At 37.9% G+C, this 14190-nt stretch overlaps 1 protein-coding gene across 1 annotated transcript in view; it reads left to right on the top strand.

Moving 5' to 3' along the window:
• The window catches only part of MAN1A1 (mannosidase alpha class 1A member 1), a 172780-nt gene that overhangs the window by 30170 nt on the left and 128420 nt on the right, over positions 1-14190 (top strand). The window contains exon 3 of the mRNA XM_024929141.5: positions 12618-12714. Within this exon, the coding sequence (XP_024784909.2) occupies positions 12618-12714 (97 nt within the window). The remainder of the gene's footprint in view (positions 1-12617; positions 12715-14190) is intronic.

Genomic DNA, 14190 nt, shown 5'->3' with positions numbered 1-14190 from the left:
TTTGGAATAATAAAACAATTTCACCTCTGCTGACAAACTTGACATTTCTTTTACTTCTTAATTTATGGCGGTCTTTGCCCAATTTTTAAGCCATAAAATAGCTGAAGAAAATTGGAAGTCATTGCATTCAAAGCTCATATTAAGTAATGCAGTCTATTTTAACAGGTTGCCAAATCTGGCATATATTTATTGCTGGCCACTTGCCATCCATCAACAATAGAATGGATGATGATGATGATGATGATGATGATGATGATGATGATTATTTTTACCATTTTGAAGAAAAAAAATCAGGCTCTATCAGATTTTAAAACCCTACCAGAAGTGTTAGAGTAATGCATTTGCAGGCCCAGGAAATATTTGCCATCACTTACAGAATACCTCAGATGATCTTCAGTCCATAGAAAATATGATTTTAGGGTGGTAATGATACAGGCATATTAGATGTTTGTGCTTGCCTTAAAGATGGTACTGTATCACATATAGTCTAAAATAATTATTTGCCATTTTTAGTGATAATCTTAGTAATGTAGAAGTCTAGATGAAACCATAGAAGAGAGCTTTGAAAAATAATCCATATCTCAGTACTTTTTTTCTGCATGTGTTTAATGAGAAATCTGATATTGCCATTTAGTGGCAATGTTTAGAGTATTATTGACATTCAAGCTAGTAATATTGAGCAATATGTCTCTTTTCAGTAACACAAAATGAAATTATTAGGGTGTTCTTTTGGTGATGAAATACAATCCTCAATGAAACCAAGACTCATGGTGATGAAAGAACCCATGTAGGATGCCCAAGTAGAGGTGAACAGATACCTTTCAAAGGAAGGAACTTTTAGCTATTAAAATGTATGTAAAGCAAAGTTCTGTTTCAGTATATGTCAGGTAACTTTTTCCCTACAGGGTACAGAAGTAAGAGATACTCATATTTTCACTTTTTTAATATAGCAGTACGTTTAATGCTTTCCCTGCATCTGCAAGGTTTTCAAAAAAAGAAAGATTGGAAGTTGGTTTTGCATGTCATGTTTCTGAAAGCCTCACTCTTAAACATAATGTAAATTTTTCCAGAATAATGAGATAAGTAACAGAAACATACAAAGATGTATATCAACAGCACATGAGTAACACTTTATTTGGAAGCCAAGTTTCCCCCAGATTGCATGGGTCACACATTTGGCTCAGGACAGTGTACAAGGTAATATATGTTAGGCTTCAGACTCAATCTGAGTTCATAGCCAACCTCCACCACCAAGATCTGATGTTGGGAAAATTACTTTACCTCTTGATTTCTTCATCTGTGCAATGGGACTCTTTCTGGGGAGACTACCTTCCTTGCAGAGTTGTTGTAAGGGATGAGCGGAGAAATGCTTTACATACTTCCTGATGTGTAAGTGTTCAGTAAATGCTATTTCTGTGACAAGGATGATGATAAGAAAATACATTTTTGGGACACACCAATTATGGATTTTAAGTCTTGTAGAATCACTAGTTGCTACTCCAAGATTATCCTTAGGAACCAGCATTTCTGGTAGTATTACATTTCATAAGTAAAGTCCTTTTATACATTTTTATTATTGTTATGCCCAGATAATAATTTGTAAAACTGTTATCAGCAGTATGAAAGGATTACTTTCAGAATCTTACAAGATCATGGATTCTAGATGACAATGGATATTCCACTTATTAATAATGGACAATTTTAAGGACAGTTACTTCAGAAGGTGTTTTTTTTTTTTAGGAAAAACAAATTTTCCTATAATATGTGACATTTTATGGCCAATCTATTTTTAATGAATTCTACCTTCAAATAATAATAACTTACAGAATTACAATTCATAATCCTTTAATTAAGAAAATAGTGATTTCTGGCCTTAATTCGAAAAGGAAATGCTTATACTGTGCAAGTCTCTTCTTTAACAGCTTTATTCATAATTGCCAAAACTTGGAAGCAACAAAGATGTTCCTCAATAGGTAAATGGATAATTAAACTGCAGTATATCCAGACAATGGAATATTATTCAGCACTAGAAAGAAATATTATTCAACACTAAAAAGAAATGAGCCATCAAGCAATAAAAGGGCATGGAGGTACCTTAAATGCATGTTGCTAAGTGAAGGAAGTAACATGGCTACAATATAAAAGGCTACGTATTTTATGATTCCAATTATATGATATTTTGGATGAAACAAAACTATGCAGACAGTAAATTACTGGGGATTGGAGAGAGGGATGAATAGGCACAACATAGAGGATTTTCATGGCAGTGAAAATACTCTATGATACTGTGGTGGTAAATACATGCCATTATACATTGTCAAAACCATTGAAATATACAACACTAAGAGTGAGCCTTAATGTAAATCATGGACTTTGGGTAATAATGATGTGTCAGTGTAGGTCCATCAGTTGTAATAAACGTACGATTCTGGTGCGTAATGTTGATAGTGAGGAGGTTGTGCCTTTGGGGTACAGAGGATATATAGGAACTTTGTACTTTCCACTCAGTTTTGCTGTGCATCTAAAACTTCTGTTTAAAAAAAAGTCTGTTTTAGAAAACATACACACACGAAAGAAAGGATAAAAGGGAAATACTTGTGCCCTGCGATTCTCCTCTTGCTAACTGAAGAATGGGGCTTGACTCTAGGGATAGCTTGTTTCAAAAAAAAAAAAAGAAGAATAAAAGAATGTAATTTAAAAAGGTAACTATATCTGACTTTGCTCATTTTAATGAAATTCAAGCTAATTCATTTTTATCAATCACTAAATAATTAGTAACTTTATTAACTACTAGTAATACTAGCGATAACCTCATAGTATTTGTAAAGTTTAAAAAAGGAATCTAAAAGAAAAAGCTTAGTCTTTATAAGGTTGATAAATCTATAAACAAATCTTTTAAAGATAGCACATTTCAATTTTAAAAATCATTTTGTCACTGCTGCAAAAATTAAAATGTGAAAATTTGAAGTTGTGGAATGATATATGTATGAGTTAGAATGTTTGGGCTTACCTTTTTATTACAAGTATTAAAAAAAAACTTTTGAGATTAGACATTACATGAAAATAGTATTTGTTTTCTATGGCACACTTTTTTAGCTCTCCTTAGGATATTAAGGGAGCATCTGTGATATCCCAGCAAGGAATACCTTTTTTTGGCTGGGCATGGTGGCTCACTCCTGTAATCCCAGCATTTTGGGAGGCCAAGGTGGGCAGATCACCTGAGCTCAGGAGTTCAAGACCAGCCTGACTAACATGGCAAAACCCCGTCTCTACTAAAAATACAAAATTTAGCCGGGCACCTGTAATTCCAGCTACTCAGGAGGCTGAGGCAGGAGAATCGCTTGAACGCGGGAGGCGGAGATTGCAGTGAGCCAAGATCGCGCCACTGCATTCCAGCCTGGGCGACAAGAGCAAAACTCCATCTCAAAAAAAAAAAAAAAAAACCCACAAAAAATGAATACCTTTTTCTCTTGATCACTAAAGATCTGTAGTTGCTGATGCTTCCCATGTTGGGAAAGCCCTGTCAGATCTTGGCCTGGGGACCAAGTGAGGAAGATCACCTGTCACCACAGGCCTGCAAGGGGTCACTTGCTGGCCTCACATTGACCACAGAGGTCTTAGCAAGGCTAATCTAATGAATTCAAAGTTTCCGTGTTAATTAAAAATCTGCCGAATAAACAGACCAAAAACCCTGAGGTTAAACCTTTAAACACAAAGTGACAACTTCTGAACTCAGTGACAGCTTCTGCCTGGAGACCATAGTCATCAACCACAAGACAGATATTTTTGATAAGGAAATAACTACAAATGGTAGACCCTAAGCTGATGCCAAACTGTTCTATGTAAGGAAAGTGTTCTCAGCAATAGTGCCTCCTTCCAAAAAGGAATGGACTAGATATTCACCTATGAATAAGCCCTTTTCTGACCTCTAACTTTTGAGTTGCTAAATTATAATCCCTTAGAATGTTTTAGAGAAATGGACTTATATTTTGGTCAAGTATTTCTTTATTCTTTTTCTTTTCCCCTGTACCCTCTGCCATTTGGTAACAGCACAAGAGTTTTTATAAAATAATGTCAAAATTTGGCCATAAAAAAAGAGAACCATTAAATGCATATGATCCAATTTTTTTAGCTAGAACTGGAAACACGGTTTTCCTTAGGAGAACGAGATACTTCTTAGAAACAGAACAATCTGTCCTTTACAAGTAGTGATTACTAGAATTCTCATTTTTTAAAACTGGCTTTATCAGTCGTTCTGACTCTTTTTCTAAAGAAATTGCTATTGCTAACCACGCTTTCATTTCACTGGGGAATTAATGCTCAGTAGCACATTAGAATTCATGCAATAGCATTAAATAATTACTGTTTCTTTATATATCTCCTGCCAACTTAGAAGTACATTAAAATTGGCTGTAGGAGAATTCAGGACACCTCAATCTGAAGAAAATCCCCATCCATATATATATTCTCCACTCAGTAGATAAGAGGCAACCTCGAGTACCTGGCAACAAACGAATTGCACACATAGCAACAAGAAGTTGAGTAATACAGAAAGAGGAAAGAGAAGCTGGTCCACATTAGCTCCCGTGGTGGTAGTAAACTTCAGAAAATATCAGAGCTGTAGACAGCAGCTTGGCATGAGGAGAGGAATTCATGGTTTTCCATAAATCTAGTGACAGGCCAGGTCGAATAGGGCAACACCATCTTGTCTGCCCAAGTAGCATACAGGGCAGGAGGAGAAAAGTTAGGTACAGAGCTGGAGCTGAGAGCCGAAGTGGAGGAGGAGGAAGGCTGTGAGAATTGAAGGATGTAGGGCAGGCAAGGAAAGGTGGTGCTGTGAGGGTCTTCAGTTGAGCCAGCTCCCAGTCCTGATTCGGCATGTGTCATTTTGGTGCCAGGCCTGGCCACAGCTTCTCAGACCCCAGATAGAGCTGCCTTCTGTGCATGGAGGAGCAGGAGGGCTCAGAGGCCTCAGATGACTGTCTGAGGTTTGCAAGCAGCAAAAAAGTGAGGGCTCTGTTCAGTGTATAGTGGAGAAAATCAGCATGAGAGAGTTTCCAGCCTCGCTCTTCTCTACACTACCTTGGGCCTCAGCTTCATATGTAAAACAGGGATAATAATACCCCAGAGAGGGTGTTGTAAGGATTGGATGTGTTAAATTATATCAAATTCCCCTCACCGTGCAGTGTGGTAGCTGTTTGACAAAGTTAATTCACTTCCTCCTTTACAGCCTCGGCCTCCATAACCCATGATGACGACAGCTCCTATAGTTTGATTTGTAGAACAAAATAATACTTCTAAAATGTGAAACTACTGCTCATCCAGTGAAAGAATTGTTGAGAAGCTTCCACATAATGCTTTATGCACCTCAGATCTCAAAGACTTTTGCTAATTTGTGGCAAAGAGATAGCACATATGTTGCTACCAGAGCAGTCCAGGAAGCTGGCCCTGAAGGGTAGCCTATGCTAGAAGTGGAATAGAAGCTCCTCGCGGAGCTATGGGAACCAGGGCTGGTGGGAAGCCACATGCCCACAGACCTAAAAACAGAGTGGTTAGTTCTAGACGCGTGCCTGTAAAGTAGAGGTTGCAGTGCAAACTGCTGGACTGTGGGCTAACTGTGGCTCACGGATTTTTTTTTTTTAACCCTTAGCCAGCGTAGTTTTGATTTTTTTTTTTTTAAATAGCTTTAGTCAGGGGCTTGACTCTCGTTTTGTCACATTTCCCATTCACTTCTAGTTGCCCTATACCTGGTGGTTCTGTTCCTGTCTGGCCCTTCAAATGTTCTGACCCCTTTTTCGAGCCTATCACAGAACAGGGGCACAAACCAGAGAGCAGACAGTGGACTCAGAACCAGGGACCGAATGTGTCCTATCCCATTGTCCTAGGGTTGCCAGATGAAATATAGCACTTTCAGTTAAATTTGAATTTCAGATAAACAACTTTTTTTTTTTTTAGTATAAGTAGGTTCTGTGTAATATTTCCGTTTCCTAAATCTGGCAATACTGCTTTATTCCCATTTATAATTCTCATCCTCGCAACCGTAGCTACTAAGTAGTAATTGTCATTGTAACATTGGGGTAAAGAATCTTGAAAATAGAACACCTTGACAGCCTTTGGGAAAGAGAGAAGGGGATACATTTATTTCAGCATTTGAAAGAGCAAAGCATGTGAATGAGTGTTTGAATTTGATATGGGGTAAAATTGGAAACTATCATGGCTAGAGGGCTTTTTTTCACATACTGGGTGATGACAGCTAGAAGGTGACTGGAGGTGGCCCTCGCTCACTGAGGAATGATGTAAGGACAAGGATCATTCCTAAGACTGTCTTGGGTGGCATCTTGATACCTGTTGCATGAGAGGGTGCTAAATACTTTCAGGTGTAATTGCGGTAGACTCCAGGCAGGCAGTCTTTGTGAAGACGGAGTCACATCAGGCTCTGCACTGTCACCTCTTGGTGACATTAGCCTCTTTTCTTTCCTTTCCCGTAATTGCTCTGCCCACTCTGAGTTCAGCTAAAGGTCAAAGCATCAAAGGAAGGAGAACTTCCTCCCTAAGTTCTCCCTTATCTGTTTAACCTCCTGAAGCCTAGGAGGACTCTGAGGAGGTGGCGTGAGTGGATAAAGGTCAGCCAGGCTCATTGAGTGTCTTCTAGTCAGGTGCCCTGTCACACCTGATCTCCTCACTGTGCTGTAAGGGAGATAATACTTACTTTTTTAGTAAGCTGTATTTTCTGAGCAGTTTTAGGCTCGTAGCAAAATTGAGCAGAAAGTATAGAGAGTTCCCATATACACCCTGTCCCCACACAGCACAACCTCGCAGTCTCAGCACCTCAACCCACAGTGGTGCATTTGTTAAAATGGGTTATTCTTTTTGAAAGATGAGAGAACTAAGGGGTAGAAGGGCAGACCCTGAGGCAGCTGGCCTCAGGCTTATCCACTGTGACCTGCTCTGCCATGTGGCTGTGATAGACCGGCCTTAGTATCAGGTCTCTTGCTGCCCAGTTGTCCTGGCCCTCCAGATCTTCATTCCCATAAGGAAATGTAGGTGGTGGGGATAGCATTAGATAAGCGGTGGAAGGGGTGGTTAGATTGCCATCTTTTGTTGATCCATGGAGAAATTCTCTTCCAATGGATAAGTGAAGGTTTGGAGAAATTGTGAATTAATTTCCCCCAAGTTGCTTTTTATCTGTGTCTCTCCGTTCTGTTTTCCAGTTCCACCAAAGATTGAAAGAAATAAGGTTAATTCAATGACCCTGAAAATATTTTATCTGAAAGTTCTAGAAGTTACTTTTATATGACAGCCAAGTAATTTTAAGCAAAGTTTGATGGAAATTGCTGTCAGGCTTTTAAAATCACTGTTTTTCAAAGCATCAACTCTAAGTGTAGTTTTAAGAGAAATGGCACATCACTTTCAGGTTTAACAATCAGTGAGTTAGATTGCTCTTCCACCTCAGACCTTGCCTGAACCAGACACAGCCCCTTGTGTCCCCAAGAACAGCAGGGACATGAGTATCACTGGACCACAGAGCTTCTTCCCTTTCATGACAAACAGCGGACTGTTATATAAGTGAGCCAAACATGGCCTCTGTCTGTTGGTCTCTAGGTTATTTCCTCACTGCAGGCTGAGACCCGTTAATTCAAGAGCCCGCCAACACCAAACTAATTTTTAATACATCTAATTATTTTAAAAATAGCCCGAACAAGCAGATTTTTAGCATTTAGAGCCTGCCTTACACATTCTGTGAAACCTTACCTAGCATCTGTTAGCCATTGATAAGATAGAGCTTTGTGGTTTTTAGACACCGAGCTGCTACTGCCCTTCAAAGTCTTCTGATAATAGAGTTACTCCATCATGCTGCAAAGTGACATCACTTAGTCCTAAGCCCTCATTCCGATGCACCTCTCTTGGGAGTTCCTTCGCCCTCCTCCCCTTCTGCATGGTGACCTCCTCACCCTAAGCCTCTGGATGCCCTCCCACGCAACCCTGTACAAAGCACCACTCATTAAAGGTTGTTGTGTGTTAACTGCCTCTGTGGTCCTGTCTTTTTCCCAGATCAACCTCAAATCCCTCGAACAAACCCCCACTAACACAGCAGTACCTTGGCACAACTAAGATTTTATGAAAGCTAGTGTATGAACCTCCATAGCTAAAGATTACCCCACATTGCCTTACACCTGAAGAGGACCTTTCTACTCTTCCTTTCTTCCTCCATCTTTTGGATACCAAATAGTTGTGTATATTTTTAAATGTATATATTGATAAAGAGCTTGTGTACAATATAAGTTTGCCTGGTTTCACATATATTTGTCCTTCCTATTTATGTGTTATACTAGGAAAAATTATGAAGCTCTTTTAGATTGCAAAGATCACAGACATTCTTAGGTTTTTAATAAAAGTAATTATAATGCCTAAAATGCATTGAGCACTTAATGTGTGTCGGGCAACATGTTAAACTCTTTACATGCATTGTTTTATTTAATCATCACCACAACCAGTGAGGTGTTTTTATTCACATTTTGTGTGTGCAGAAAGTGGGCTCAGAGAGATTAATTGCCTTGCTTAGAGTCACACTGACGATGGCAGAGCTCAGATATGAACCCAGTTTCTCATACGCGTTCGCCCGTGACCCGCTTTTACGCATTACTCCTCAGTAAATGAGAAGCTTTTCTACAAGTACACATGGGGAAGTAAACAAACAGTCTTAGCAGGCAAAGAGGAAAAGGGAAGATGATTCACCAACATTCAGGACTCCACAGCATTGTTGATAGTTCTATAGCTGCTGTACAGGCCTAACACAGTTCCACTGGGGAACCATCCAAGTGGCAAAATCATCTCTGCCTCAGCCTCCTCTTAACTTTTTTCTCCTTGCCTTTCTTGTCTTCTTTCTCATGGCTTCTACTGCTTCACAGCCCTTTCTCCTGTGTATTTGTACTTCTCTGTTTCTGTATCACTCTCTGGCCTCTAGGTTCTCTCTGAATGTTTCCCAGTTACACTTCCCTAGGTAGAGTGGATGGTTGGGTTGACTCATCCCATCCATTAGTGAGAACTACACACCAGGGCACCCCACCTTGGAGGCTCATGGCTAGCTCTCAGCTATCTGCCTTTGAGTTGGGCACCAAGCCCTGGTTCATTCAGCTGGGCCAGCATCACATCCTACAAACTACGGAAATTTTATGTAAGATCCCATAGAAGGAGGCCATAAGTGGGACTTGAACTTGTAGGCTTCAGTGAAATAGGGCAATGAAAGCCCAAAGTTTTCCTGAGATCCGTCTGGAAAAATCATGTAATTTTCAAAGACTTTTAATGTGTCTAATATAAAAATTTAAAGATTATGTGTTTAAAACTTCAGCAAATAGAAGTATTTGCTAAGAGGAGTTCTAGCAATAAATATACAAGATATGAAGTCTATGCATACTAGGGAAATTCCAACGTATTTCTTTCTTCAGTGTGCTTGATTAGATCAGGACATTAAACTTAATTTGTTAGAAACAACAATAGAGTTGTATACAACATTTAATTAGTTTTCTTACTCTTCTATATTCATAAACATTTACTGAGTATGTAAATAGGCAGTATCTTATGTTTCCATACATTATCAATGAGATAGTAAGTGAGACAGCGTCCTGTATACTTCCCTTTTAGTCCTTTAGAATCTTTTCATAGTGTAGCAGATACTCAATAAATGACCTGGCCTAATTAATGAGCCCTGATGCCAATTAAGAAGAAAGTACAAATCAAAGAATCTTTTCTTATAAGCATGGAGTCAAGGGGAAGTAGTACTATTTCTTTAATGCCTTATACCCAATTTAATATTTTCTGGGTTAAAATAATGGGTTGCAATTATGAAATTTTGGTCCTTTGTTTCCTTTCACACAGTGTGTCAGCTCTACCTTTCACCAGGAGCAAATATACGTATTCAGGAAGAAAACATCTTTGGCTTGCTTTCAGTTTATCTTTTTTTGTGAGGGTTTCACTGCTGCATTTGAAATTTGGGCCCATTTTACTTCTACATGGAATGTCAGGCTTTAGAACCCTAATTAAGTTAATGAAAGACTACAAAAGAAACCTAAGGAGCCTGTGAAGAGGGGGGATCAATTCTGTCCTTGTTAGTAGTTAACTTTTAGAAGTGACTTCCTTGTCCTGCCAGCTCATGAGAACTGGGTCTAGAGAAATTAAATGACTTTATCCCCATCGCCACTCAGCTGGGTAATGGCTTAATACTACAAAATTAAAAGCTGGTAGCCTTTTGATGTTTCAAATATTTGTGTAAGTCGTAAATCTGAGTTAACAAGTTGATTTTATATGTGACTTTTAAATTGAAGCTTATAGTTATTCTATGCATGTGTACACACACACTCACACAATGTCTTACAGTTAGCTTTAATGTGGTAAATCATTTCCAGCAGTGATCAGCTGGTGGAATTGGTTAACAATATGACTGTTCCTCTTTATAATTGCTGGATAAACCCCTCTCAGTGCTTCGTTCAGGGCATTTTGACCACATCATTTTCGTATTTTCTAACTTTAACTCATAGAAATCCCATGGGATCAGGAACCCATTTTGAGAAATATGTCAGCAACTTTTGAAATGTAGGAAACTAACCAATTAGTGTCAGCTTTTCCCTTGAGGGAAGAAGATAGGAAAAGTTAATATATACTACAGAGGTTACTTTAGGAGATCCTTTACTAGTGGTACATTGTATAAATGATCATTTTTGACAAAGCTGAAACAAATTATCATAACTTTTTTTTCTGTTTTGATGTTCAGTATATTCCAAAAGCTTTTGAATTTATAAAGTATCTTTGGAAATTTACAGGAATGAAGAATTTACTAAATGTAGTACATTTAATGGAAAAACCAAATAAAACTCAAATATAATCTCTAGGTGTTCTGTAGATTTTTTATATACCTAGTCTTTCAGAGGCTCATTGGTTTCTATTTTTCTGTGATGTGAATTTAATTAGTTTTAATATAGATTTAAAATTTAATAAACGTGATTACCTGCCATCTGTCAAGCAGTATGCAAGGTGCAAAAACATATACCACGATCATGTATTCCTTACATGCATCCTGTAAGGAATTATCCCAAATTTTCAGATCAGAGTCACAAAAACTGTGACTCATCCTTAAGTATGTGACTCATCAGTGGCATTGTAGGGATTATAAATCAAGTCATGTGACCCTCAAATCTGTTTTACTTCTCAACAAAATTAATGTATAAGAAAAAAATCCTGAAAACACTACCATATACACATTCTTTTGATTGTTGGAAGATCAATAATCTGATTCAGTAAAGGAAGATTTTTTTGCTGACTCATTAAAGGAAGGTGATGCAATGTGTTGGTTAATGCCATGGGCTTTGGAGTCAGGCTAGCTTGGAGATGAACCCTGGCACCTTCTCTGTGGAAAAATGTGGTGACTGAGTAAAGTTGTTTTTTAACTTCCAAACCTCAGTTTCTTCATCTCCCTAACAATGGTAATAAAACATATTTCATAGGGTTGTAGCAAGAACTGGTTACAATACTAAAGTTATAGCATTTAGCAGAGTACTTAGCAGATAGTACTGATTCTTGGTAACTGTTGGTAGTAATAGTGGTGAGTTAGGAAGGTAATTTACAAGTTGCTTAAAGATGCTGATTGTTGTGTTCAGGAACATATGAAAACTTTGTTATTAATAAAATGATATTGATCTCAATGAAGATTTTGAGTTGTAAACGGCCCGTAAATAATATCTATAACTTTGTGTGATGCTTTAAGATACTCTAAAATATGGAGCCTGATTGGAACCTTTTTCAATTATGTCCATATTTTGATTACTGAGTTCTAGACAGTTGAAGAGTCCCAATCCTTTTAAAAAATATGTATACAAAAATAATTATATGTGTTCTTTGAGTCATTGAAAAAAGTTTATACAACTAATTTATGGCAGAGGGATTTGGCTTTTAAAACCATTATTGGTGTGTGGACTCTCAATTAGGAATATACTGAATCAATCTTCAGTTACATACATATACGCACGTGTATCCAATTAAAGATTGATTACATTAAAATAGACAAGTTTTTCCAAAATCTAGGCATAATCACAGTGTTATTTTTTATTTCCTGTAAATATTTTAAAATACTTCTCCATATAGTCTTCGTCAGGAAACATCAAAGTGGTTTAAAGGGATAACCTGAATATTTGTCTGTATGCTGTGAGGCCAACAAAGTAAGAAGAACTTTGTGCAGAAATATAAATTTTAAAGATAGTCTTTGCAGATTTAATCTGTTATGAAAATGAACTAGATAAATGTAGACATGGTTCATGCTTTTAAGATAAGCTAAATTCCTGTTGTTGGGAACTGACTTTTGAAAATGGTATTTGTATTAAATAGGATTAAATGGACTCAAAAACGAAAACTTTCCATTTGTAAACATAAAAGGGTAGTGTGTATGTGTACCAGCATGTTTATATGAGCATGTGTGTTCTGGTTTATATAATCATAACTTTTTTACTTAGTCATCCTTTTAACTAATGAATTTTAATGTTTTAGCCTTTGCTCTTCAATATATTACCTATTTTGTAGCAAAAACATCTCCATTCAAATTATAATCCTGTTTTTATTTTTTTTTTTAGATGATGAAACATGCTTGGAATAATTATAAAGGTTATGCCTGGGGATTAAATGAACTCAAACCTATATCAAAAGGAGGCCATTCAAGCAGTTTGTTTGGTGAGTAGATGTGCTTTGGTTTCTTAGTGACAATAACTTCTCCCCAATTGCTTGAGCTTATGGATGGTGGAGAAGTCTGTGTAATATGGCCCTCCAGGCCATTTGGTTAGGAAACTTGCACACCTGATGGAATTAGATAAGGATTGTGCATAGTGTGTCCTTCAGCTAGAGTAGTGGCTATGTGTTCGAATAACCTGCTCGAGTAACCTGCGTAACTTTAAAGAGTACTGATGCCTGGGGCATACTTCTAAAGATTCTCACTTAATGGTTATAGGATGCAGTATCATAATTTTTAGCCTCGGGTGATTCCTAGCATAGAAGCACTTGGTGGGCTGCACTAACTGCTTCCTGTTAGGTAAAAGCTGTGCCTTTATAGATAATCTGGGCAAGGCAGCCAGCCGTGGTGATCTTCACTGTATCTCAATTTTGGCTGTAGGTTTCTCCTGTTTGTACCATGGAAGAGAAAGTGAGGATGGATTAGGTTAATTGAACTTCCATTTATCCACTTTTGCAAGCTTTATTGCATTTGGTTCCCACAGCAGCCCTCTGTGACTGGTACTGTGGGTGTTAATAACATTCCATTGTGGAAGTAAGGAAGCTAAGTAACACAAGGGTGTCATGGATTCTTTGGGTCACAGAGCTGCCCAGTATCCTCCTACTGCACTTGATTTCTTTCTAATCCTCAAAATTTGTCTGTAAGTAAAAGGATGAAGGGAATACAGTGTTACTCTGGAATTTCTGAATTCAACAATAGAACACTTTCTATACTTTAACTGAAAATGTTAAATAATAGCAATTCACATAATAACAGTTTCAGCACACATTTATTGAGCACTTACTGTGTGCCAAGTGCCATTCATGCATTATCTTATTTAGCCTCATTAAAATATACATTTTATAGGTGAGAAAAATGAGGCCCAGAGAATAGTTTTCCCAGAGATAGCCACCTACTAACTGGCAGAGCTGGGACTTGAACCCTGGTGTGGCTAACATTAGAGTCCATGCTCTTAATTCTGACATTTTGCTTTTCCATTTATTTAGAACCTTCCATGTGTTTGGCTTTACTTGTAGCACTGGTGATGATGAAAATAATACGAGTCTTTGCACAGGTCTTTACACAAGTCTTTGCCTAGTACACAGCATATAATATGTAAATAGTGATTTATCAATGCACCAGGTGGTTCAATATATACTTCCATGAAGTTCTGAGGAACCAGTAGGACCTCAGGTTGGGAGAAAGGCATTGCAGGGTTTGCAAGAACAGGTAGAAAGAGCTGGGAAAAGTAGAAGAAAAGAGACTGTTGGTCTATCAGAGTGACACAGTTTTGAGATGAAGAGCGCCTATACCTGAAGTAGAGGCAGTAGAAGTAATTCCAGACACTTCTAAAGTAGTGTTTTTAGGACCCAGCTACCAGTTAACATGGGTAAGGGGAGGTATGAATTGAAGAGAGAAACTCTGAAACCTCATGCAGAGCC

The sequence above is a fragment of the Pan paniscus genome, chromosome 5, assembly GCF_029289425.2.
Source record: "Pan paniscus chromosome 5, NHGRI_mPanPan1-v2.0_pri, whole genome shotgun sequence".
In the NCBI taxonomy this organism is placed as follows: Eukaryota; Metazoa; Chordata; class Mammalia; order Primates; family Hominidae; genus Pan; species Pan paniscus.
Note: the sequence above shows the minus strand (reverse complement) of the source record. Positions and strands in the feature narration are given on the sequence as shown.